This window comes from Myotis daubentonii, chromosome 13, assembly GCF_963259705.1.
Source record: "Myotis daubentonii chromosome 13, mMyoDau2.1, whole genome shotgun sequence".
Taxonomy (NCBI): Eukaryota; Metazoa; Chordata; class Mammalia; order Chiroptera; family Vespertilionidae; genus Myotis; species Myotis daubentonii.
In genome coordinates this window covers 23,635,522-23,655,805 of record NC_081852.1, presented here as the reverse complement: position 1 = coordinate 23,655,805, position 20,284 = coordinate 23,635,522, and the positions used below count along the sequence as shown (strand labels likewise).

Genomic DNA, 20,284 nt, shown 5'->3' with positions numbered 1-20,284 from the left:
CAAAGGTGGAAATTTATTGAAGAATAAGTACATACTCTCCATAGGGAGTGGGGAAAAGGGTCCCACAGAACTGACTCCCATGTAGGGAGGGGGAAGAGTCCTCAGAAATACTTTTTTTAAATACCGTATCTAAATTTGTGAAGATTGGGATTTGAGCTTTCAACTCCATGTAACAACAATAGTGTGGTTTCTGATCTAAAGAAACCCCCATGCTTACCTCATTCAAAGAAATTCATCAACTTCATCAATTGTCACAGTAAATAAAGTAGCTTTATTGTGAATTTAGAATTTAAAGAATGTTTTAGTGATTTTTCTGTTTACTATATCTTTTGCAGTAAAAATTCCAGTTTCCTCATTTTAATTAATAATTGGTAGTAAATGTTGTGTTTCAAATGGGAGAATGCACTGGGAAAAGACTCACCTGCAATGTTTTTTTGTTATTTCAGACCACACTTGGTGCGAGTAAGCCCAACCATGGTGCAGCCAGATTCTTCTCAAAAGTGAGACCTTCCGAAGGACCAATGACTCTGTTCCCCGTGTCCTTTCATTTTCTCCTCCTACTCCATCACTATGTCTCGATCCCGCCACGCCAAGCCTTCCAGATTAGTCAGGAGGGAAGATCTAAACAAAAAGAAAAACAGCCAACTGAAGAAGACCCTCAGGCCAGTCAACAGAAATGTGGCATCAGGCAAGACCATGAGCCCCGGACAATTAAAGCAATTCATTCAAGAAAGGGAGGTTAAGAAAAAAACGGAACCCAAACCACCACCCATGCCAGTCAGAAGCCTGCTGACAAGAGCCAGCGCAGCACGAATGAAGTTGGAGAGGACTGAGGCTCTTTTTCGGAATCCGGAGTCCTTAACCTGCAATGGGTTTACAATGACTCTCCGAAGAACCTCCCTTAGCAGGCGACTCTCCCAACCCCCACTGGTCATAGCCAAACCCAAGAAAGTCTCACCTCCTAAGAATTTAGAAAAGCAACATAAGTGTGATCATAAGGTAACGCCCTCGGAGAATGATTCTGTACCCACACAAGACCCCCTAATCCCTCCTGATATAGAGAATCTAATGGACATACAAAATGCGTCTTTAGTTACAGATGAGAGCCAAGGGACAGCCCAGTCTTGGTGCCAAAGGGTGGAGGATTCCAAAATAAATTTTCCCACTCACAGTGGCCCTGCAGCAGGCATCCTTTCTGGGGCGCTGGAAGGGACACATGGTGGTGAAGGACTGTTCTCTAAAGAGACATTGGATGACATCAGTGATTCCCCAAGAATGTTTGCTCAGGACACTCTGTGTGCTCCTTTGCCCCTTCAAGCAGACCTTAATGTTACCTCGGAAGGAAACAGCAGCATTCAGGTAGAAGATTTGGGTTCACAAGTAGAATCTCTTAAGCTATCTGATTCTTACCCGAATCCCATCCAAAGTGAACATGATTGCTGCCCCACCTCCAGCTTTAATAAGGTTATACCTGAATTGGACCTTAGAAACTACTTGTCAATTGATGGGTCAGTGTATTCTACCTCATTTTTAAAACTCTTCTTGGCAGGTTCAGAACAAGGAGCCCTTGGTGCTGAACCAGATCCTCTGGAGGCCCTCAAGGCTACTCCAGATCAGCGGGCAGTTCCTGATAACACCCCTGTCTTAGGACAGGCCTTTAGTGCAGTCCCACATCAATGGGAAATTCCTGGTGCTAATCTGGTTCATGGAGGGGCTCTGGGTGAGACCCCAGACCCACCAGAGATCGCTGGTGCTATTTCAGTCCAAGGAGATGTCTTTGGTGCCATCCTCAATCAGGAAATCCTTGGTCCATACCAGATGGGAGCGAGTACTGCCTCAGACCCATCTGTCTTCCTTCCTGCTCCTCTGAACCCAGTTGCTACCTATAACGCTCTCCCAGAATGGCCTGATCCCCAGAGCACGGTTTCATACGGGCTTGAGATCCAAGGTACTATGCAGATTTTACCTTTGGGCTCAGGTCACACTCCTCAACCATCCTCCAACTCGGAGGTAAATTCCGAACCTCCAGTCATGGCCATACACAATGTGGAAAATGAGAAGCAAGTCCATCTATGCTTTCCACCAGCTGACACTCCGGGGTTTGCTTTAGCCCCTGAGGGAGGGCTCCACGGTGCTTCACAGACCCTTGCCCAAGACGCCCAGGCTGGTCCCAGCAAGTCGGAAGGAGGGAGCTCCCAGGTGGACACCACAGTGGTGTCTACGCCGGTGTCACTTGCCAGTACCTCCTCTTCTCCTTCCCACACAACTGTGCTGCCTACTTTGGAAAAGAAGAAACGGAAGCGATGCGGGGTCTGTGAGCCCTGCCAGCAGAAGGCCAACTGTGGTGAATGTACTTACTGCAAAAACAGAAAGAACAGCCACCAGATCTGTAAGAAGAGGAAATGTGAGGAACTGAAAAAAAAGCTGCCCGGCCTTGTGCCGAAGGTGAGGAAATACCCAAGGGCCTGGGAGACGCCTGGGAGACTTGATAGAGGGATCTGTGTGGGGATAGCTCAGTATCGGACCCTTTTCCTGGGCTGTGAAATGTTGCTTTAAGTTATCGATTAGAAACGACCTACCTGCAGTACGTCTTGTGCATTGACACATGAGCTTATTATTAGAATTTGTCTCAGAAAACCAGAACATACAGTTTTTTCATTGTAGAGTTGGATAGAGATACAGGGAAATGGTATGAAATGTGATTTTGCAAACATTTCCACTGTGCCTCATTTGGCTAAGTATGTGTCTTTTTTGGAAGTTACAGGTTTAAAAATTAAGAGTGGAACAAATACATGAACTTCTTTGTAGCCTGAGAAACCAGAGGAATTAAACTTTCTTTCTTTTTTTTTTATGATCCCCCTTTTAAAAAATTTATGATTTTTAGGCCTGGCTGGTTTGGCTCAGTGGATAGAGCGTTGGCCCGAGGACTGAAGGGTCCCGGGTTCCATGACCGGGTTGCAGGCTTGATCCCCGGTGGCGAGTGTGCAGGAGGCAGCCGATCAATGATTCTCTCTCTCATCATTGATGTTTCTATCTCTCTCCTTTCCCTTCAATAAAAATATGTTAGCCCTAACCAGTTTGGCTCAGTGGATGGAGCGTCGGCCTGCGGACTCAGGGGTCCCAGGTTCGATTCTGGTCAAGGGCATGTACCTTGGTTGCAGGCACATACCCAGCGGGAAGTGTGCAGGAGGCAGCTGATCGATGTTTCTCTCTCATCGATGTTTCTAACTCTCTATCCTTCTCCCTTCCTCTCTGTAAAGAATCAATAAAATATATTAAAAAAAAAAATATGTTAAAAATAAAAAAATAAAAAATATTTGATTTTACACAGAGAGGAGGGGCAGAGAGAGGTAGAGAAAGAAGGAGAGAGAGAGAGAGAGAGAGAGAGAGGGAGAGAGAGAAAGAGAGAGAACATGACTTTGTTGTTCTGCTCATTTATGCATTCATTGCCTCTTGTATGTGCCCTGACCAGGGAATCAAACCCGTAACCTTGGCATACTGGATGACTGAACTACCCAGCCAGGGCTTGAATTAAACTTCTTGTGAAACAATAAACTGTTTGCATTCTTTTTTTAAAATATATTTTATTGATTTTTTACAGAGAGGAAGGGAGAGGGATAGAGAGTTAGAAACATTGATGAGCAAGAAACATTGATCAGCTGCCTCCTGCATGTCCCCTACTGGGGATGTGCCTGCAGCCTAGGTACATGCCCTTGTCCAGAATCGAACCTGGGACCCTTGAGTCCCCAGGCCGACGCTCTATCCACTGATCCAAACCGGTTAAGGCTGTTTGCATTCTTGATCTTGAAACTTTGCCTCAGAGGTATAACACAATATAGCTTTCCTCTCAATTTTGACAGGTGATTTCTACCTACTCTACGTTTCTCACAGGGTTGTGGGATTAGATGGTACTTAGAAGTTGAGCCTGGCACAGATAGTGTGCTTGCAGTCCCAGCTTCTCTGGAAACTGAGGCAGGAGGCTCTCTGGAGCCCGGATGCTGGACTGTAGTGCCTGCACTAAGTGTGGCAGCAATGTGGTGACTTCTAGGAGTGGGGGACCGCCAGGTTACCTAAGGGGAGAGGTGACCTGCCCAGGGCAGAAACAAGCATGTTAAAGCTGGTGCTATTGGATGTGGAGAGAGCAGAGCGCCTGAGGAAGGGCTGCTTCGTGATTAACACATCCAACAGCGACTTGGGCTTACTCCTCACGGGTGGCAGCATACCATGACCGTCCTGTGACATTTCGCCCAACAATAACAAAAAGCAAACAACTGGTGCTGATCACCGGTGAACAGCCATGCTAGTCTGGGCAACATAGAGAGACCCTCTCTCTTTTGCCCCTCCCTGATTTAGGGAATCCTGTATCTCCTCATATTCCCTGTGATATATAGATATTGGTCCTCATGGCTACATTTCGTGAACCTAAGGTAGTAAAAGTATTGGTTGATTTAGACTTTACTTAGAGGATTATGTGGAGCTTGGTTAATACTCAAACTTGCTTTTCAGACCTTGAAAACACCCATCAATTACCGTGTTTTATGATTTTTAGCTCCCTCTTTGAAGTTAATATTTATTTTGTGTCCATTACGAATACAGTGTGGTAGACGAGATTAAAAGTTTTGAGAACTTAGGGTCTGGTTGACAAAAAGGTTGCATTTAAAAAGAAAGGATGAACACCATGACTTCCATGACAGCCCTCATTAATATTTGTGTGTAAGGAATGAGAGGGTAAGTACAGGTTAGCACTGAGCTTGCTGTTCCTTCCTCTGACAAACAGCAATACAGTGTGGACTAAGTCACCCTTTAAGGGCAGATTCCTGGGGTGGAGATAGAGTGGGCGTCCTTTTCAGAAAACTGGGGAGTCTGGCCAGGACTTGTAGAAAAGCTAGGTTGCATTTAGTGCAGGTGTGTATGTGTGATCTAATCCTATGAATGAAATTTCGGTGTCATAGGATATGTATAGTTTATTGATAGGTACTGTCAAACTGCCCCCCAAAACGGCCATATCAGGACACACTACCATCAGTGCAGTGGGTTATAAGAGCAGAAAGTCCTTCTTTTGGAGTGGCTATTAAAGGCTGGTGGCAAGCTTTATTTCATACTAGAGGCCCTGTGCACGGGTAGGGTCCCTAGGCCTTACCTGCGATCAAGTTTATTCTGTGGGGCAACCTGTGGGGCAGTTCGGGGTCCCCCGCTGATACCCACCTTGGCTGGCCTGGCGCCGCCCACTCGCTGGCCCTGGTCCCCTATCGCCCCGACACCTTCGTCACTGGTCACCTCCCTCTGCAGGGCGACTGGTGTGGCGATTGCCCCCCCGCCCCCCCCTTCCCCGGCACCCAACTTGGCTGGCTTGGGGTCTGCGGGCAGCTTCTGCATTGAGCGTCTGCCCCCTGGTGGTCAGTGCATGTCATAGCTACCGGTTCACCGTTTGTTTGGTTGATTTGTATATTAGGCTTTTATTATATAGGATTTTTACTAATTCTCTCCCTTTAGTGGAACAGAGTCTCAGTATGTTGTTACACTGTAGGCAGATTCTTTCCTTTTTAAAAATTTAATTTATTGGGGTGACATTGGTTAATAAAATTATAAATTTCAGGGGTACAATTCTAGAAGACCTCTGTGGGCAAATTCTTTTTAATTCTTTTTTTTTGAAAATTAAATCTTTATTGTTCAGATTATTACAGTTGTTCCTCTTTCCCCCCCCCCCCCCCATAGCTCCCCTCCACCGGGTTCCCACCCCACCCTCTGCCCTTACCCTCCTCCCCCCCACTGTCCTCATCCATAGGTGTATGATTTTCATAGTTCCTTGGCTTGGAGCAGCATAACTCCAGCCTTCACATGCAGTCTCCCTGGCACATACTTCTGTCCAAATGTGTCCTCTTTACTTGAGGATGACCTTAACCAATTACTCGTCAACATTGCAACTTGTCAACCTTTTCTGTTTCATTATTTTAAAAAATATATATATATATTTGAAGTTTATTTTATGTACAAAGAGATAGCATTCTGTCGTAAGGTAGTTCACTTAGTCCAGCCTAAGGAAGCCTGTGTCCTTCGGGTCCCGACGGAAACACCGGTGCCACATGTTGAGCCCGTATTTCCAGACCAGACCGAGCTGGTTTGAACAGACGCTGCAAGAACGAGAACCCTGGCCGGATTTTCTCGGGTGGCTCCAGTCGAGTTTCTGGTGACCCATCTTGCTCTCTCTGTAGCAACGAGGAAAATAGTCTATTTCATTCTTGACTTAAATTATTTATCCATAAACACTGACTTATTTGACTGAGCCATTTGGACATTTGACCAAACATATTTAAGGTGGACATTTAAGGTGTTTCTAAAGTATTTTATTTCAAATCTTACTGCAATGAATAATCTTCCTTTACTCAAGAATCTTCACAATATGAGAATCGTTCACAATGTTGCCAGTAACTTAAGGTTTTACAAACATACATCTAAAACACTTAGCAATTTCTCCAGCAGAGAGACCTCCCTTGAAAGCTCCTCTGTTGCCAGGAGACATCATTGCCAAAAATGTTCTATGTCTAATACATATAAACAAATGTGCTCTCTTTCCTAAACTTGCTACTCATCTTACATTACATGGTGCAATGGCTCACCTGTATGGTTACCCAAAATGGAAAATTCAGTCATCTTTGAGTCCCTCCACTCATTCTTCTTGATTCTCTTGTCCTACAAGATCTGAGCACTTCTACCTCTCCATTTTCTTGGTCACTACTACAGTTGAGGCCTTTATCTCTTACTGGAACAAGTTTAGTGTTGTCTTTATTATCAGCAAGTATTTATTGCACTTCTACTTTGGGGTTGTTCACTGAGTTGGGGGGGTGGGCAGCGGAGAGGGGAGATATAGTTGTGAGTGAAGCAGCTAGTAAGGAAGTCAGGATGTTGAACAGCAAGCTCTCATTAGTGCAGTTTAAGTTTTTTCTGAAATCCCGATTCTCCTACTAAAATACATGTAATACTCTTCTGTATGTGTGGGATATCTTACAAATCAAAAGAAAATAGAGCAAAACTTTTAGTGCCTTCAATTATAGATGAAGCTATTTGCAAATCATCAGGTTTATAAATTTAGATGTCAGTGTGAGGTTTACGTATATAAACTTGCTCTGGCAAGCAAGTGGACAGTATTGTAAAGTTTTGTTGGTGTGAGAAAGCACAATATTTGTTAATGGATGAATGACTTTGGCTATTGGTCATAATCTCCTAAGTGCCACACACTGCATCTGATTATATGGATACTGATTGATTTCAGAGATGAAGGTAAAGGGAGAGAGAGAGAAACATCAATGCGGGGGGAGAATCATTGATCGGCGGCCTCCTGCATGACTGCCATTGGGGATTGAGTCCACAACCCAGGCATATGCCCTGATCAGGAATAGAACCGTGACTACCTGGTTCATTGGTGAACACTCAACCATGGGGCTACATGGCTGGCCCACATATTTCATTAAAACAAACAAGAAAAACAACTTTCAGCCCTGCCAGTAGGGGGGTGCAGGAGGTAGCCGATTCATGCTTCTCTGTCATCATGGATGTTTCTATGTCTCTTTCCCTCTTCCTTCCTATCTCTGAAATCAAGAAAAACGTTTGAAAAAAAAATCTTTCAGCTCTAGCCTGTTTCACTCAGAGGGCAGAGCTTTAGCTTGTGGACTGAAGGGTCCTGGGTTCGATTCTGCCCAAGGTCAAAAGCCCGGGTTGTGGGCTTAATCCCCAGTGTGGGAGTGCAGGAGGCAGCCGATCAATGATTCTCTCTCATCATTGATGTTTCTCTCTCCCCCTCTCTCTTTCTCCCTGAAATCACTAAAAATACATTAAAAAAAATCTTTCATACTGACATAATTCAGAGTTACAGAAAAGTTACCAGAGAAATACAGAGAATTTGGTATGTCTTTCAGACCAATGATAACATGTTAACATACAACTTTGTCTCTCTCTCTCTTTTTTTTTTACTTTACCTCTTTTTATCTCCCCTGTCTCACTGTCTAAACCAGGGGTCCTCAAACTACGGCCCACGGGCCACATGCAAATAAAAACATTGTATTTGTTCCCATTTTGGTTTTTTACTTCAAAATAAGATATGTGCAGTGTGCATAGGAATTTGTTCATAGTTTTTTTTAAACTATAGTCTGGCCCTCCAACGGTCTGAGGGACAGTGAACTGGCCCCCTGTTTAAAAAGTTTGAGGACCCCTGCCCTAAAGGCATATGCCATTTAGCAAAATGTTAACTACTAATGTCAGGGAGAAGTAAAAATAGTATTTTGCTTATTTTTTGGGGTCATGAATTGCATTTTTGTCTCTCATAATAATTGAATTTCTTTTCATTGTACAACAAGGTAGTTAGATAGCCTTCCAAAAGATAGCCAAAAGATATCTAGCGATATCTTCTGGCCAAGCTTATTTCAGAAATGCAGATAATTAAAACCACTAACTTTATAACTCAGTCATCTAGGAATTTGCTCTTGGCTATGGATTCCTCGTGTGTATTTGTAACTTAGTATTTTGAGACATGTGCAATCCCCTATTTTTATTTTATTTATCTTAAAAATATTTTTATTGATTTCAGAGAGGGAGAGGGAGAAAGAGATAGAAATATCAATGATGAGAGAGAATCATTGATTGGCTGCCTCCTGCACGCCCCACACTGGGGATCAAGCCAGCAACCCAGGTATGTGCCCTTGGCTGGAATCAAACCTGGGACCCTTCAGTCCGTAGGCCGACACTGTATCCACTGAGCCAAACCGGCCAGGGCTCCCCTATTTTTAAATAGTGATAAAAGTAAAGCGGTGGGGGTGGGGGAGGTTTTTAAAGATCTAGACACTAGAGGCTTTGGCCAGCATACACTTTCACAAATAATTTTTAGTATGTAATAATGGAAGAAAACAAAACATAGTTTTTGTACTTTTGCTTTTGAGGGTGGGATATTGCATTCTGTATCTTTAGGTTGATGTTTTGGTATAATATAACACATTTAATGAACATTAATTGGATAAATGTTGGCAAAATGAAACAATCTCTCATGTTTACTCTAGTTGATTTTCCCCTAAAATATTAAAGGGTTATACTATGTATGGTTAAACAGCAGTGTAGTAAATAATACTGTAAAGTATGGTGTTTATTACCATGTTATCTTCTTAGCTAATGCAAATGACACCTGGAAAAATAGTAATACCTACTTATGGTTATGCTTGAAAAGCTGAAAGTATGATACAAACTGAACCCCTCACTGTCCACCACCTTATGGGTAATGTGATAACAGTCTAGGTCCAGATATGTTATTTCAGAGCTGGTTGACATATGTGTCTTATTTTGTCCATTTTAGTGAGAGAAGGGGTGGGGCCATCCTCTCTTGGCCACCGCTTTTCTTAGTGTTCTCAAGCAGCCGGGTCTCCTTTTGGCAGATGTTGTCTATGGCATATGGAACACATTTTTGCTACCAGCTCCTTCAATTGAGGGCAGATGTTCTATGTCCTTAAATATGCCTTTATGGAATCTCTTTGGATCACTGCTGAGACTTCAGTAGCAAACCTGACCACAGAACTGACCATAAAGGAAAAAAGAAAAAAGTCTTTGGGGTCTAGGATCCTTGCCTGTGTAAATCCCAAGATAGCCGTGCTGATCTTGACTGACGCTTACCCTGCATGTTAATGTCTGGAATCTTGTTACTAGGGTTCAAATCTTACCTTGCCATTTTGAGTATATCAGTTTATCTAGGAAATAAATGTGTGAAGCTGATGAACTAACACCTTTATTAGTGTCAGCATAATACAAGTTATATTAGTATGTAATAATGAGCACCATAGTGTGGTTCATGTTTATTTTGCTTTGGAGTTTATTTCCACGTCTCTTTTAGTTGATCTATCTCTTGGTTGTTCATTCCCAAGTAGTATTTCAAGAGTTGATGGCTTCAAAGCTTCAAAAGTCATTCTCCCCATAAAGTAGCCAGGCATTGTGGCTCTGTGATGGATATGTGGCACAATTGTTACCAGGAAGGAGAGAAAGCCAGGTCATGTCTTTTTGTGTTATTATCATCTACACTAATAAAAGAGAAACATGGTAATTGGCGTACGACCGCTACCCTTCCCATTGGCTAATCAGGGCAATATGCAAATTAACTGTCAGCCAAGATGGCGGCCGGCAGCCAGGCAGCTTGAAACTAACATGAGGCTTGCTTGCTTCAGTGACGGAGGACTCCAACGTTCCCCGCCTGCCGCTGCAGGCCTCTGAGCCTGCAGTTTCAAACATTGTAACAAATATAGACGCTAAACAAAACCCCAGAAACCAGCTTTCAGCCGGCTGGGATCTCAGAGCTGAAGTTGATACATAGTTTCGATTATAGAACCGAAACAAACCAGATACCTGCTTTCAGGAGCAGAGGCCTAAGAGCTGGAGCCTCAGAGCTAAAGCTGGCCCAGAATAAAAAAAAAAAAAAAAGAAAAGAAAAAAAGGAGCAGTTGGGAGCTTTAGTCCCAGCCTGAAAACAGCCCTCAGCCCCTCACCCAGACTGGCCAGGCACCCCAGTGGGGACCCCCACCCTGAAGGGTGTGTGACCAGCTACAAACAGCCATCATCCCCTCATCCAGGCTGGCCAGGCACCCCAGTGGGGACCCCCACCCTGATCCAGAACACCCTTCAGGGCAAACCAGCTGGCCCCCACCCGTGCACCAGGCCTCTATTCTATATAGTAAAAGGGTAATATGCCTCCCAGCACTGGGATCAGCAGAGCTGAGAGGCCTCCTGGCACCGGGATCAGCGTGACAGGGGGCAGCGCCCAAACCCCCTGATTGCCTTGCGGCTCTGTGTGTGACAGGGGACAGGGCCACAACCTCCCCATCGGCCCTGCCCTGAGTGTGACCATGGCAGTGCCCCAACCCTCTGATCAGCCCTGCTCTGTGGGTGATAGAGGGTGGCACCCCAACCCCCTGATCTGCCCTGCTCTGTGTGTGACAGGGGGCAGTGTGCCAACTCCCCTATCGGCCCTACTCTGTGAGTGACAGGGGGGAGCTCCTCAACCCCCTGATGGGCCCTGCTCTGTGCGTGACAGGGGAAGGCGCCCCAACCCCCTGATCAGCCCTGCTCTGTGCGTGACGGGGTGGGGGGGGGAGCTCCCCAACCCCCTGATCGCCCTGCGGCTCTGTGTGTGACAGGGTGCGGCGCCCCAACTCCCTGATCGGCCCTGCTCTGTGTGACAGGGTACGGAGCCCCAACCCCCCCACCCCCCACGGGCCCTGCTCTGTGTGTGACGGGATAGAGCCATAACCTCCCCATTGGCCCTGCCCTGAGTGTGACAGTGGCGGCGCCCCAACCCCCTGATTGGCCCTGCTCTGTGGGTGATAGAGGGCGGTGCCCCAACTCCCCTATTGGCCCTACTCTGTGAGTGACAGGGGGGAGCTCCCCAACCCCCTGATTAGCCCTGCTCTGTGCGTGACAGGGGGTGGCGCCCCAAATCCCCAATCGGCCCTGCTCTGAGCCCTACCAGGGGCTTCACCTAGGGATTGGGCCTGCCCTCTGCCACCCGGGAGCAGGCCTAAGCCAGCAGGGCGTTATCTCCCGAGGGGTCCCAGACTGCGAGAGGGCACAGGCAGGGCTGAGGGACCCCCCTCCCCCCCAGTGCACAAATTTTTGTGCACCGGGCCTCTAGTATATATATAAAAATCTGGGTTCCCAAGTTAGATCATTTCCTCAACACTGGAATTAGTCTTTTATTTCAAACTAAACATATCAGCATAAGCAAAATACTTAGTTAGCATTTCCCTAAGGATTTCTAAATCTTTATCACTTTTGGAAACCTAATGTTTGTGGTACAGGTATTTTTTTTAGAAAGCCAGGTCCATTTCCTGCTCCCAAAATCAGAAACTAGAGTTTAATTACATTCTTTTTGGTACACATATCTTAATGCTTTCTCAAAGATGGGGATTGAGCTGGCATAGCAGTATATTTTCTTACTAATGACTGGATACTGGCCACCTCAGATTAAGTACTTGTATTTTTAGCTACTATGGAAAAAAACAATTTAAAATTTTCTATTATTATATCACTGCTTTAGTATTGCTAAACTTTCCACATATTTTTGGTTACTTGACAAGAATTCCGAAGACAAATTTGATCCTATTTTTAATGATCCCAACACTTGTCTTTATTTTCTTTTTTTTCCTTTACAGTGATGTTCAGATTGAACAGATTGTTATTTTTTAAAAAATATGTTTTTATTGTGTGTGTGTTTTGTTTTGTTTTGTTTTAAGAGAGAGGGAGAGGAAGGGAGTGGGAGAGAGAGAAAAAGAAAAAAACAAAACCCCACATCAAAAATAGTCATCGTTTGCCGAACCGGTTTGGCTCAGTGGATAGAGTGTCAGCCTGCGGACTCAAGGGTCCCAGGTTCGATTCCGGTCAAGGGCATGTACCTTGGTTGCGGGCACGTCCCCAGTGGGGGGTGTGCAGGAGGCAGCTGATCGATCTCTCTCATCGATGTTTCTAACTCTCTGTCCCTCTCTCTTCCTCTCTGTAAGAAATCAATAAAATATATTAAAAAAAAAAAAAAAAAACCCCACATCAATGTGAGAGCGGAACATCAATTAGTTGTCTCCCGCACGTACCCTGACCAGGAATCAGACCCGAAACCTGGGCATGTGCCCTGACCAAGAATTGAATTGGCTGCATTTTGGTGCGTGGGGCAATGCTCAGCCAACTGAGCCACACTGCCCAGGGTCCAGCACTCATCTTTCCTATGATGCTTCAGCAATCCTAAAAATAGAATTACTATATCAGAGTTTTTTCATCTGGATGGGCTGCAGTGCTCCCTGATCCTATCTCCACAGAATTTATATGCAACACATTGTTTTTATTTATTTATTTATTTGTTTGTTTGTTTGTTTGTTTTTAATATATTTCTTTATTGATTTCAGAGAGGAAGGGAGAAGGAGAGAGAGATAGAAACATCAATGATGGGAGAGAATCATTGATCGGCTGCCTCCTGCACACCCGGCACTGGGGATCTAGCCCACAACCCAGACATGTGCCCTTGGTCGGAATCGAACCTGAGACCCTTCAGTCCTCAGGCTGACGCTCTATCCACTGAGCCAAGCCAGCTAGGGCAACACATTGTTTTTATATGCATTTTTTTAAAAAGATGGTTCATAGCTTATCATCTCCTGCAAATTACATGCAACATATTTTTATATGCATTTTTCTGGAGAGATGGTTTTATTGGCTTTTATTAGAATTTACAGAAATGTAAGGCACGGCTTCTACTCCCCAGTACAAAACCTAGTAAAAGAACCACACCACATTTTTTTAGACTTCGAAGGAATAAAATTGACAACTGTTCCTATAGTTAAATAACAAACTATTACTTAGAATTTGGATATTTCCTATGTGCTTATCAGTGTGAGAATAGGTCTATTGGCCACAGAGTGATAGACTGTGGTGTGCAGAAGGGATGTTCACACAGGGTCAGGCAGAGTGCCTGCCACATAGCAAGTTCTTAAACATAGTAGTTATTGTTGTATCGGTGAAGGGATTTGCATATTACTGTTACCCTTTTCCCTCCTGCCACTTGATTCATATTATTTAGAGGAAAGAAATTGAAGTCCTCAGAAGTGGCCATCAAAATGCAAAAGCATTTCTTCCTGCTGGAGAAGATGTGCTATTAATGAATTGGTTTCACTGTTCACATGTGCTAGAGAATTACAGTTGTGGTTTGCAGCCAGACGCCGATGCCACAGCTATTTCTTGTCCTTGCATAATGAGAGGGTTTTGGTGTTTCTGCTGTATTCTACACATTTACACTATGCAGCTCATTTTCATATCGTATTTCATATGCAACACCATTTTGTGGTGAGTTTTCTTTTAAAGAGCAAAAGTAGGAAGAATCAAGGCAGGAGGAAGTGGGAGGACCAGACGGGGAAGCCCAGAGTTCATCCCAGCCGTGGAATTTTGGATGGAGTTGATAGTTGAGATTTAGAGAGAAAAGCGTGTGTTATTTTCTTCTGTAGTTGCAGGAGCAAGAACTTATTTGAAAGTTAATGCAGAATTTCAGGGAGATTTATCTACTAGTCAACACAGAAATTAAATTACCTTCTTTATTCACCTGATTCCATTTTTCCAGGGACCCTCCCTGTGCACTATTAGATGTTAAACAAAAAATAAAAACAGGAACACAAAACAATAATGTTTAACTTTCCTCTTTTTATTTTTGTTTTTTGGTAATCTCCAACCAAGGATACTTTAAGAGAGAATAGAAGGGAGGGAGCAAAAGTGGGCAGGGAGTGGGTGGAGAAGAGAGGGGAGGGGAGAAGGCAAGAAACATCAATGTGAGAGTGACACATCGATTGGTTGTCTCCAGCACATGATCCACCATGGCTGGGAATCAAACCTGCAACCCAGGTACGTGCCTTTGACCTGTCCTTGACCGGGAATTGATCCCAAGACCCTTTGGTGCACAGCTTACACTGGCCAGGCCTCCTCCTCTGTCTTTTTTTAAAAAATATATTTTATTGATTTTTTACAGAGAGGAAGGGAGAGAGATAGAGAGTCAGAAACATCGATGAGAGAGAAGCATCGATCAGCTGCCTCCCGCACATCTCCTACTGGGGATGTGCCCGCAACCAAGGTACATGCCCTTGACCGGAATCGAACCTGGGGCCTTTCAGTCCACAGGCCGACACTCTACCCACTGAGCCAAACCGGTTTCGGCTTCTCTGTCTTTTTAAAATATTTTTTTAATATATGTTTTTTTTGCCCTAGCTGGTTTTGCTCAGTGGATAGTGCATCAGCCTGCGGACTGAAGGGTCCCAGGTTTGATTCCCATCAAGGGCACATACCCAGGAGGCAGCTAATCGATTATTCCCTCTCATCATTGATGTTTCTAACTCTCCCTCTCTTTTCCCCTCTGAAATAAATAAAAATAGTAAAAAATGAAAACAAGTCAATGTTTCTCTTCCTCTCTCCTTTCTTTAATATGTGTGTGTGTGTGTGTGTGTGTATGCATGTATGCTTTTATTGATTTCAGAGAGGAAGGGAGAGGGAGAGAGAGATAAATAATATCAATCATGAGAGAGAATCACTGATAGGCTGCCTCCTACACACCTCCCCACTGGGGATCGAGCCCACAATCTGGGCATGTGTCTTGACCGGGAATCAAACCAGTGACCTCCTGGTTCATAGGTCTAGGCCAGTGATGGTGAACCTATGACACGCGTGTCAGAGGTGACACGCAAACTCATTTTTTTGGTTGATTTTTCTTTGTTAAATGGCATTTAAATATATAAAATAAATATAAAAAAATATAAGTCTTTGTTTTACTATGGTTGCAAATATCAAAAAATTTCTATATGTGACACGGCACCAGAGTTAAGTTAGGGTTTTTCAAAATGCTGACACGCCGAGCTCAAAAGGTTCGCCATCACTGGTCTAGGCTCAACCACTGAGTGACACTGGCTGGACTAAAAAAAAGAATATTAATTATAAAATACACGGGGCAGACTAGCAATAGTAAGAAGCAAACTTTAATACATCATTCACAAAAGGGGAAACATTTCTAAGTAGCAGTAGCCTCTGTGATTTCATCATTTTTGACAAAAACCCATAGATGCTGTATTCTCTTTCTAAATTAATGGATCTAGATTGGCGGGAGTAGGCCTGTCAATTTCAAGTTAGTCCTAAGAATTGTTTGAAATTGGAGAGGCGGTTTATCGGTCCCATTAGTCTCAGGCATTATCTATGGTTCACCTCATTGTCAATGATTCTCACTTGGCAACAATTGAAGATCATCATTCAATTGTTCCTTAATTCTTGTTACTGAAGAGCAGTTACTTTCGCCAGCAGGATGCCAGACTGCTAGGGAGTAGGGTGCATAGTAGGTAGACCTGGCCCTTTAGAGGGAAAAAGAGCTGCTGACGATAAGCCTCAGGGAAGGAAATTGGGGAGAGGGAGGGAAGACTGTGAAAGGGGTCAACAGCCCTTACCCAGACTAGTATTACTTGATCCAATCTGTGAGGGATTTCTCTAGTGTTAGTCATCCAGGTTCCTATGTCTCACAAGAAACAAACCAAATTCACTTTAAGATCTCCGTTCGCATTGTGAAAAGTAAGCCATCTTTTCCTTATTCTTATTGACCGGAAGTTTACAATATGGTACTTGGAATATTTTTATGATTTTATCACTGTAAAACCTATAACTTCCCTCACTCCCAAAACACACACACACACACACACACACACACACACACACACACACTACACCAGAAGAGAAATATATAAGGATTTAATGGGAGAGGAGAGTGGTTAATATTGGAAGGATTTTGTGCTGCAGAGGTGTCAATTTTGAGGAAGAGTGAATTAACTTGCGATGACTTTAGAACTCTCCTCCTAGGCAGTGTCTGTATGTCTAGTTTCTTGTGGGTACAGAATTGCTTATGCTTAGGAAGAGAAATATAATTTTGAAATTATTCATAAATTTACCTCAGAGACGTCCTGACTGGTTTGGCTCAGTGGATAGAGCGTCAGCCTGCGGACTCAAGGGTCCCAGGTTCGATTCCAGTCAAGGGCATGTACCTTGGATGCAAGCACATCCCCAGTAGAGGGTGTGCAGGAGGCAGCTGATTGATGTTTCTCTCTCATTGATGTTTCTAACTTTCTTTTTTTTTTTTTTTTAAATATATTTTATTGATTTTTTACAGAGAGGAAGGGAGAGAGATAGAGAGTTAGAAACATCGATGGAAGAGAAACATCAATCAGCCGCCTCCTGCACATCTCCCACTGGGGATGTGCCCGCAACCCAGGTACATGCCCTTGACCGGAATCGAACCTGGGACCCCTCAGTCTGCAGGCCAACGCTCTATCCACTGAGCCAAACCGGTTTCGGCAATGTTTCTAACTTCCTATCCCTCACCCTTCCTCTCTGTAAAAAATCAATAAAATATATTTTTTAAATATATATATATATATATATATATATATATATATATATATTTTTAAAAATTATTAAAAAAAATTTACCTCAGAGGGAACAAAACATTTTTTTTTTTTTTACAAAAGCACACCTACTGTTACGTTGATTTAAAATACCAATCTTTTGAAAATATGAGTTATTTCTCTATCCTAAAAATAAACCATGTGGTTTGAAGACATTTCTTGGGGGGAGGGGGGGTGTTGTCGTTTTTTTTAAAAAAATTCAATTATAGTTTACATTCAATATTGTATGGTATAGTGGTTAATCATCTACTTAAAGCTCCCTCTAAAGACAGTTCTGTTAAGTTTATTTTGGGATATTTACAAATGTCCATTGCTGGCTATTGAAAATGAAGGGCAGTTGTATAGAGAGCAGCCTAGATGGTTAGAACTAGGCTCAAGTCAAGCTCTAACTTGTGGTGTAGCCGAGAGAAGTAATTACCTCTTTGGGCCTTCATTTATCTATAAAATAAAGTAGTGGTTAGGCTGCCTTTTCTGATTTTTAAAAATTTTAGTTCTATTATAAATCATTGATTTTTAAGAGAAAAGAGATCTCATTTTGTATTATTTTGAAGAATCTAATACACCTGTGTTATTCTAAAATCGAATATCAACTCATGCAATTTAATAATCATAACCCATTGTGGGGGAAACAGATCTAAGTGAAAGAATTAAGTTCTGAATAAGTAAGACTATAACACAAGGTTTCTTAGTTTCTAAGTTGTTGTACTTGCAACAGGATCTAGTTGTATGAACTTTGCCCTAAATAATAATAATAGGAGAATGGCTCTCTTAACGTCCAATCTGCTAGAATTCTCTCCCTCAGAGTTCCCTGTTACGTAAGCCCTTAGCTGAGCCTGTCAACTCTTTAACTATAGGATTTAGAACAGATGGTCACCACCAAGTGAGGTTACCCATCTATTCTGTATTCAAACACGTGCAGATCTTCATGGTGTAGTATCAGTTGGAATCTTGGAGTTAGTGTGAGCTCTGGTCACTTTCATTAACCCTCGCATTTCGCTGGGATGGATTTTGTCATAATTCAGTAATTCACTTTATGGAGCACTGCACACAGACCGTCGATGTTTGCTCAGGCCACTAAGGACAGTGTTGTATGGCTTCATGAGTATCTCAGGACTGTCCATGGGCTTTAAAAAATGAACTTCTCACCAGTGTGGATATTCAGTACACCTAACACTAGGAGCCTGGTTTGGTTTTATTTTATTTTATTGAGGCAAGCAAACATATTGATTACATAGGTAAGAGATTGATTTCAAATATGTAACTATATCTTAATATATCATAGCCACTCTAGTAAGTATTGAGTAATCAACCTGGTAAAATGTTGATGCTTTAAAAAATTTTATTTAAATATTGCAGAGCTAAAAAAAAAAAAAAAGTAAAGGGAAAAAGAAATGAGAAATGCAGGGCTGCTCTAGCCAGTTTGACTCAGTTTGACTGAAGAGTCCCGGGTTTGATTCTGGTCAAGGGCTCGTACCTTGATTGTGGGCTCAGTCCCTGGCCCTGGGTCGGGGGGCGTGGGAAAGGCAACCAATGTTAAATATTTTGACAGAAATCAGATCTCTCTCACATCCATGTTTCTCTCTTTCCCTCCCTTCCACTCTCTCTAAATAAAATGATCAATGGAAAATAATTCTCAGGTGAGGATTACAAAAAAGAAACATGCAGGGCTTGTCCTTGTATGCATTATTGGTGGGAATGTAATGGTATAGTTGCTATAGGAAATGGTTTGTGCCCTAGCCGGTTTGGCTCCGTGGATAGAGCTTCGGCCTGCAGACTAGGGTTGCGGGGCCGATCCCCAGTAGGGGTTGTGCAGAAGGCAGCTGATCAATGATTCTCTCATTGATGATGTTTCTATCTCTTGCTCCCTCTCCCTTCCTCTCTGAACTCAATTAAAAAATATTTTTAAAAAAGAAAAAGAAAATGGTTTGTCAGTTCTGGGAAAAGTTAAACAGAATTATGACCCAACAATTCCATTTCAGGTATCTGCTCAAAAGCAGGGAAATTAGGCCTCAAATAGATACTTGTACACCCATTTCATAGTGGTATTTACAATAGCCAAAAGGTAGAGACAACCCAAATGTACATCAACAGAAGAAGTGATAAATAAAATTTATATACACAATGAAATATTATTCAGCCTTAAAAAGGAATGAAAGTCTGATATATCTTACAACCTGGATCAACCTTAAAAATACCATGCTGCCCTGGCTAGAGCATTTTCCCGTGCACCAAGTTTGTGGGTTCGACTCCCCTGGGCTGCCAATTAGAACAAGAGCAACCTTTCGATGTTTCTATCTCTCTGTCTCTCCAAAATCAATAAAAACATATCCTCCGGTGAGTATTAAAAAAACAACAAAGCAAAACCCAAAACATTAAATAGCCAAACCAGCTAGGGCTTCAACTGTTTCTTAAGAAAACATCTTTTTAAAAATATATACATTTTAATTGATTTCAGAGAGGAAGGGAGAGGGAGAGAGATAGAAACATCAATGGTGAGAGAGACTCATTGATTGCCTGCCTCCTGCACACCCCCATTGGGAACCTAGCCCGCAATCCAGGCATGTGCCCTTGCCCGGAATCGAACCCGTGACACTTCCATACGCACCAGGCAGACGCTCTATCCACTGAGCTAAGCTGGCTAGGGCTTAAGAAAACATCTTGCACCAATTCTTAAATCTTGTGTTTGATCCTGTTTTTCTACCTATTTCATCGTTGCTTCATTCCCCACAGAGTTCCTTCGTGCGGTTGAGGTGGCTTTGGTGGGTGTGATTAGGTCAGGATCTGCTGGTTTTGCTCCCAGTAGGCTTGCTTCTTACATTGGTTAAATATTTTGAGGGTGATGGGTGAAGGAGAGGTGGTTTAAAATGGAAAGACAATGCATGTTGGAGTTCCCATTCCAACATAGAAAGCGTGCTTTTGTGGCAAACCGAAAGGCTGGGAATGAAGGGTGATGAAACATAAGCCTTCTTGCCCTCCCCATTTCTGGTTGTGGGAATCTGTTCCGAATCCAACTGCAAGTGGAAAACCCACCTTTGGCTGAGCAGCCAGGGAGGCCCTCCAGCCAATGCCCCAAATGTGCTGCTGAGAGTTGGGACCCGTGAGGGTGGACCTGAGGCTGGGTGGCTGTGATGGGGCTCTAACCTGCCTCTGCACTGAATGTTGGCCGTGACCTTGAGACTTGCCCGCTCACAGCAGCTGTACTGGTTCTTGCTCGATTGCCACTATTGCATGGCCAGAGCTAAACTTCTCTGGCTCTGCCATTGACAGGATCTGGCAAGTTCCAACTATGGTTCCAGCTC

The 20,284-nt window shown here is 43.4% G+C and overlaps 2 protein-coding genes and 1 non-coding gene across 5 annotated transcripts in view; 2 read left to right on the top strand and 1 right to left on the bottom strand.

The window, feature by feature from the left end:
* Window positions 1-451: 451 nt before the first annotated feature.
* Window positions 452-20,284, top strand: part of TET1 (tet methylcytosine dioxygenase 1) — a 104,788-nt gene continuing 84,955 nt past the window's right edge. For all 3 annotated transcript variants that reach the window (XM_059662537.1, XM_059662536.1, XM_059662535.1), the window contains exon 1: window positions 452-2,445. In XM_059662537.1, the coding sequence (XP_059518520.1) occupies window positions 571-2,445 (1,875 nt within the window). In that variant the 5' untranslated portion in view covers window positions 452-570. The remainder of the gene's footprint in view (window positions 2,446-20,284) is intronic.
* On the top strand, window positions 4,128-4,255 carry LOC132215053 (small nucleolar RNA SNORA11). The gene has a single exon (XR_009448418.1). It is a non-coding gene; the product is annotated as a small nucleolar RNA SNORA11 (small nucleolar RNA).
* On the bottom strand, window positions 6,026-6,196 carry LOC132214527 (small ribosomal subunit protein uS14-like). The gene has a single exon (XM_059661907.1). It carries the CDS (start codon window positions 6,194-6,196, stop codon window positions 6,026-6,028), a length of 171 nt encoding a protein of 56 aa, XP_059517890.1.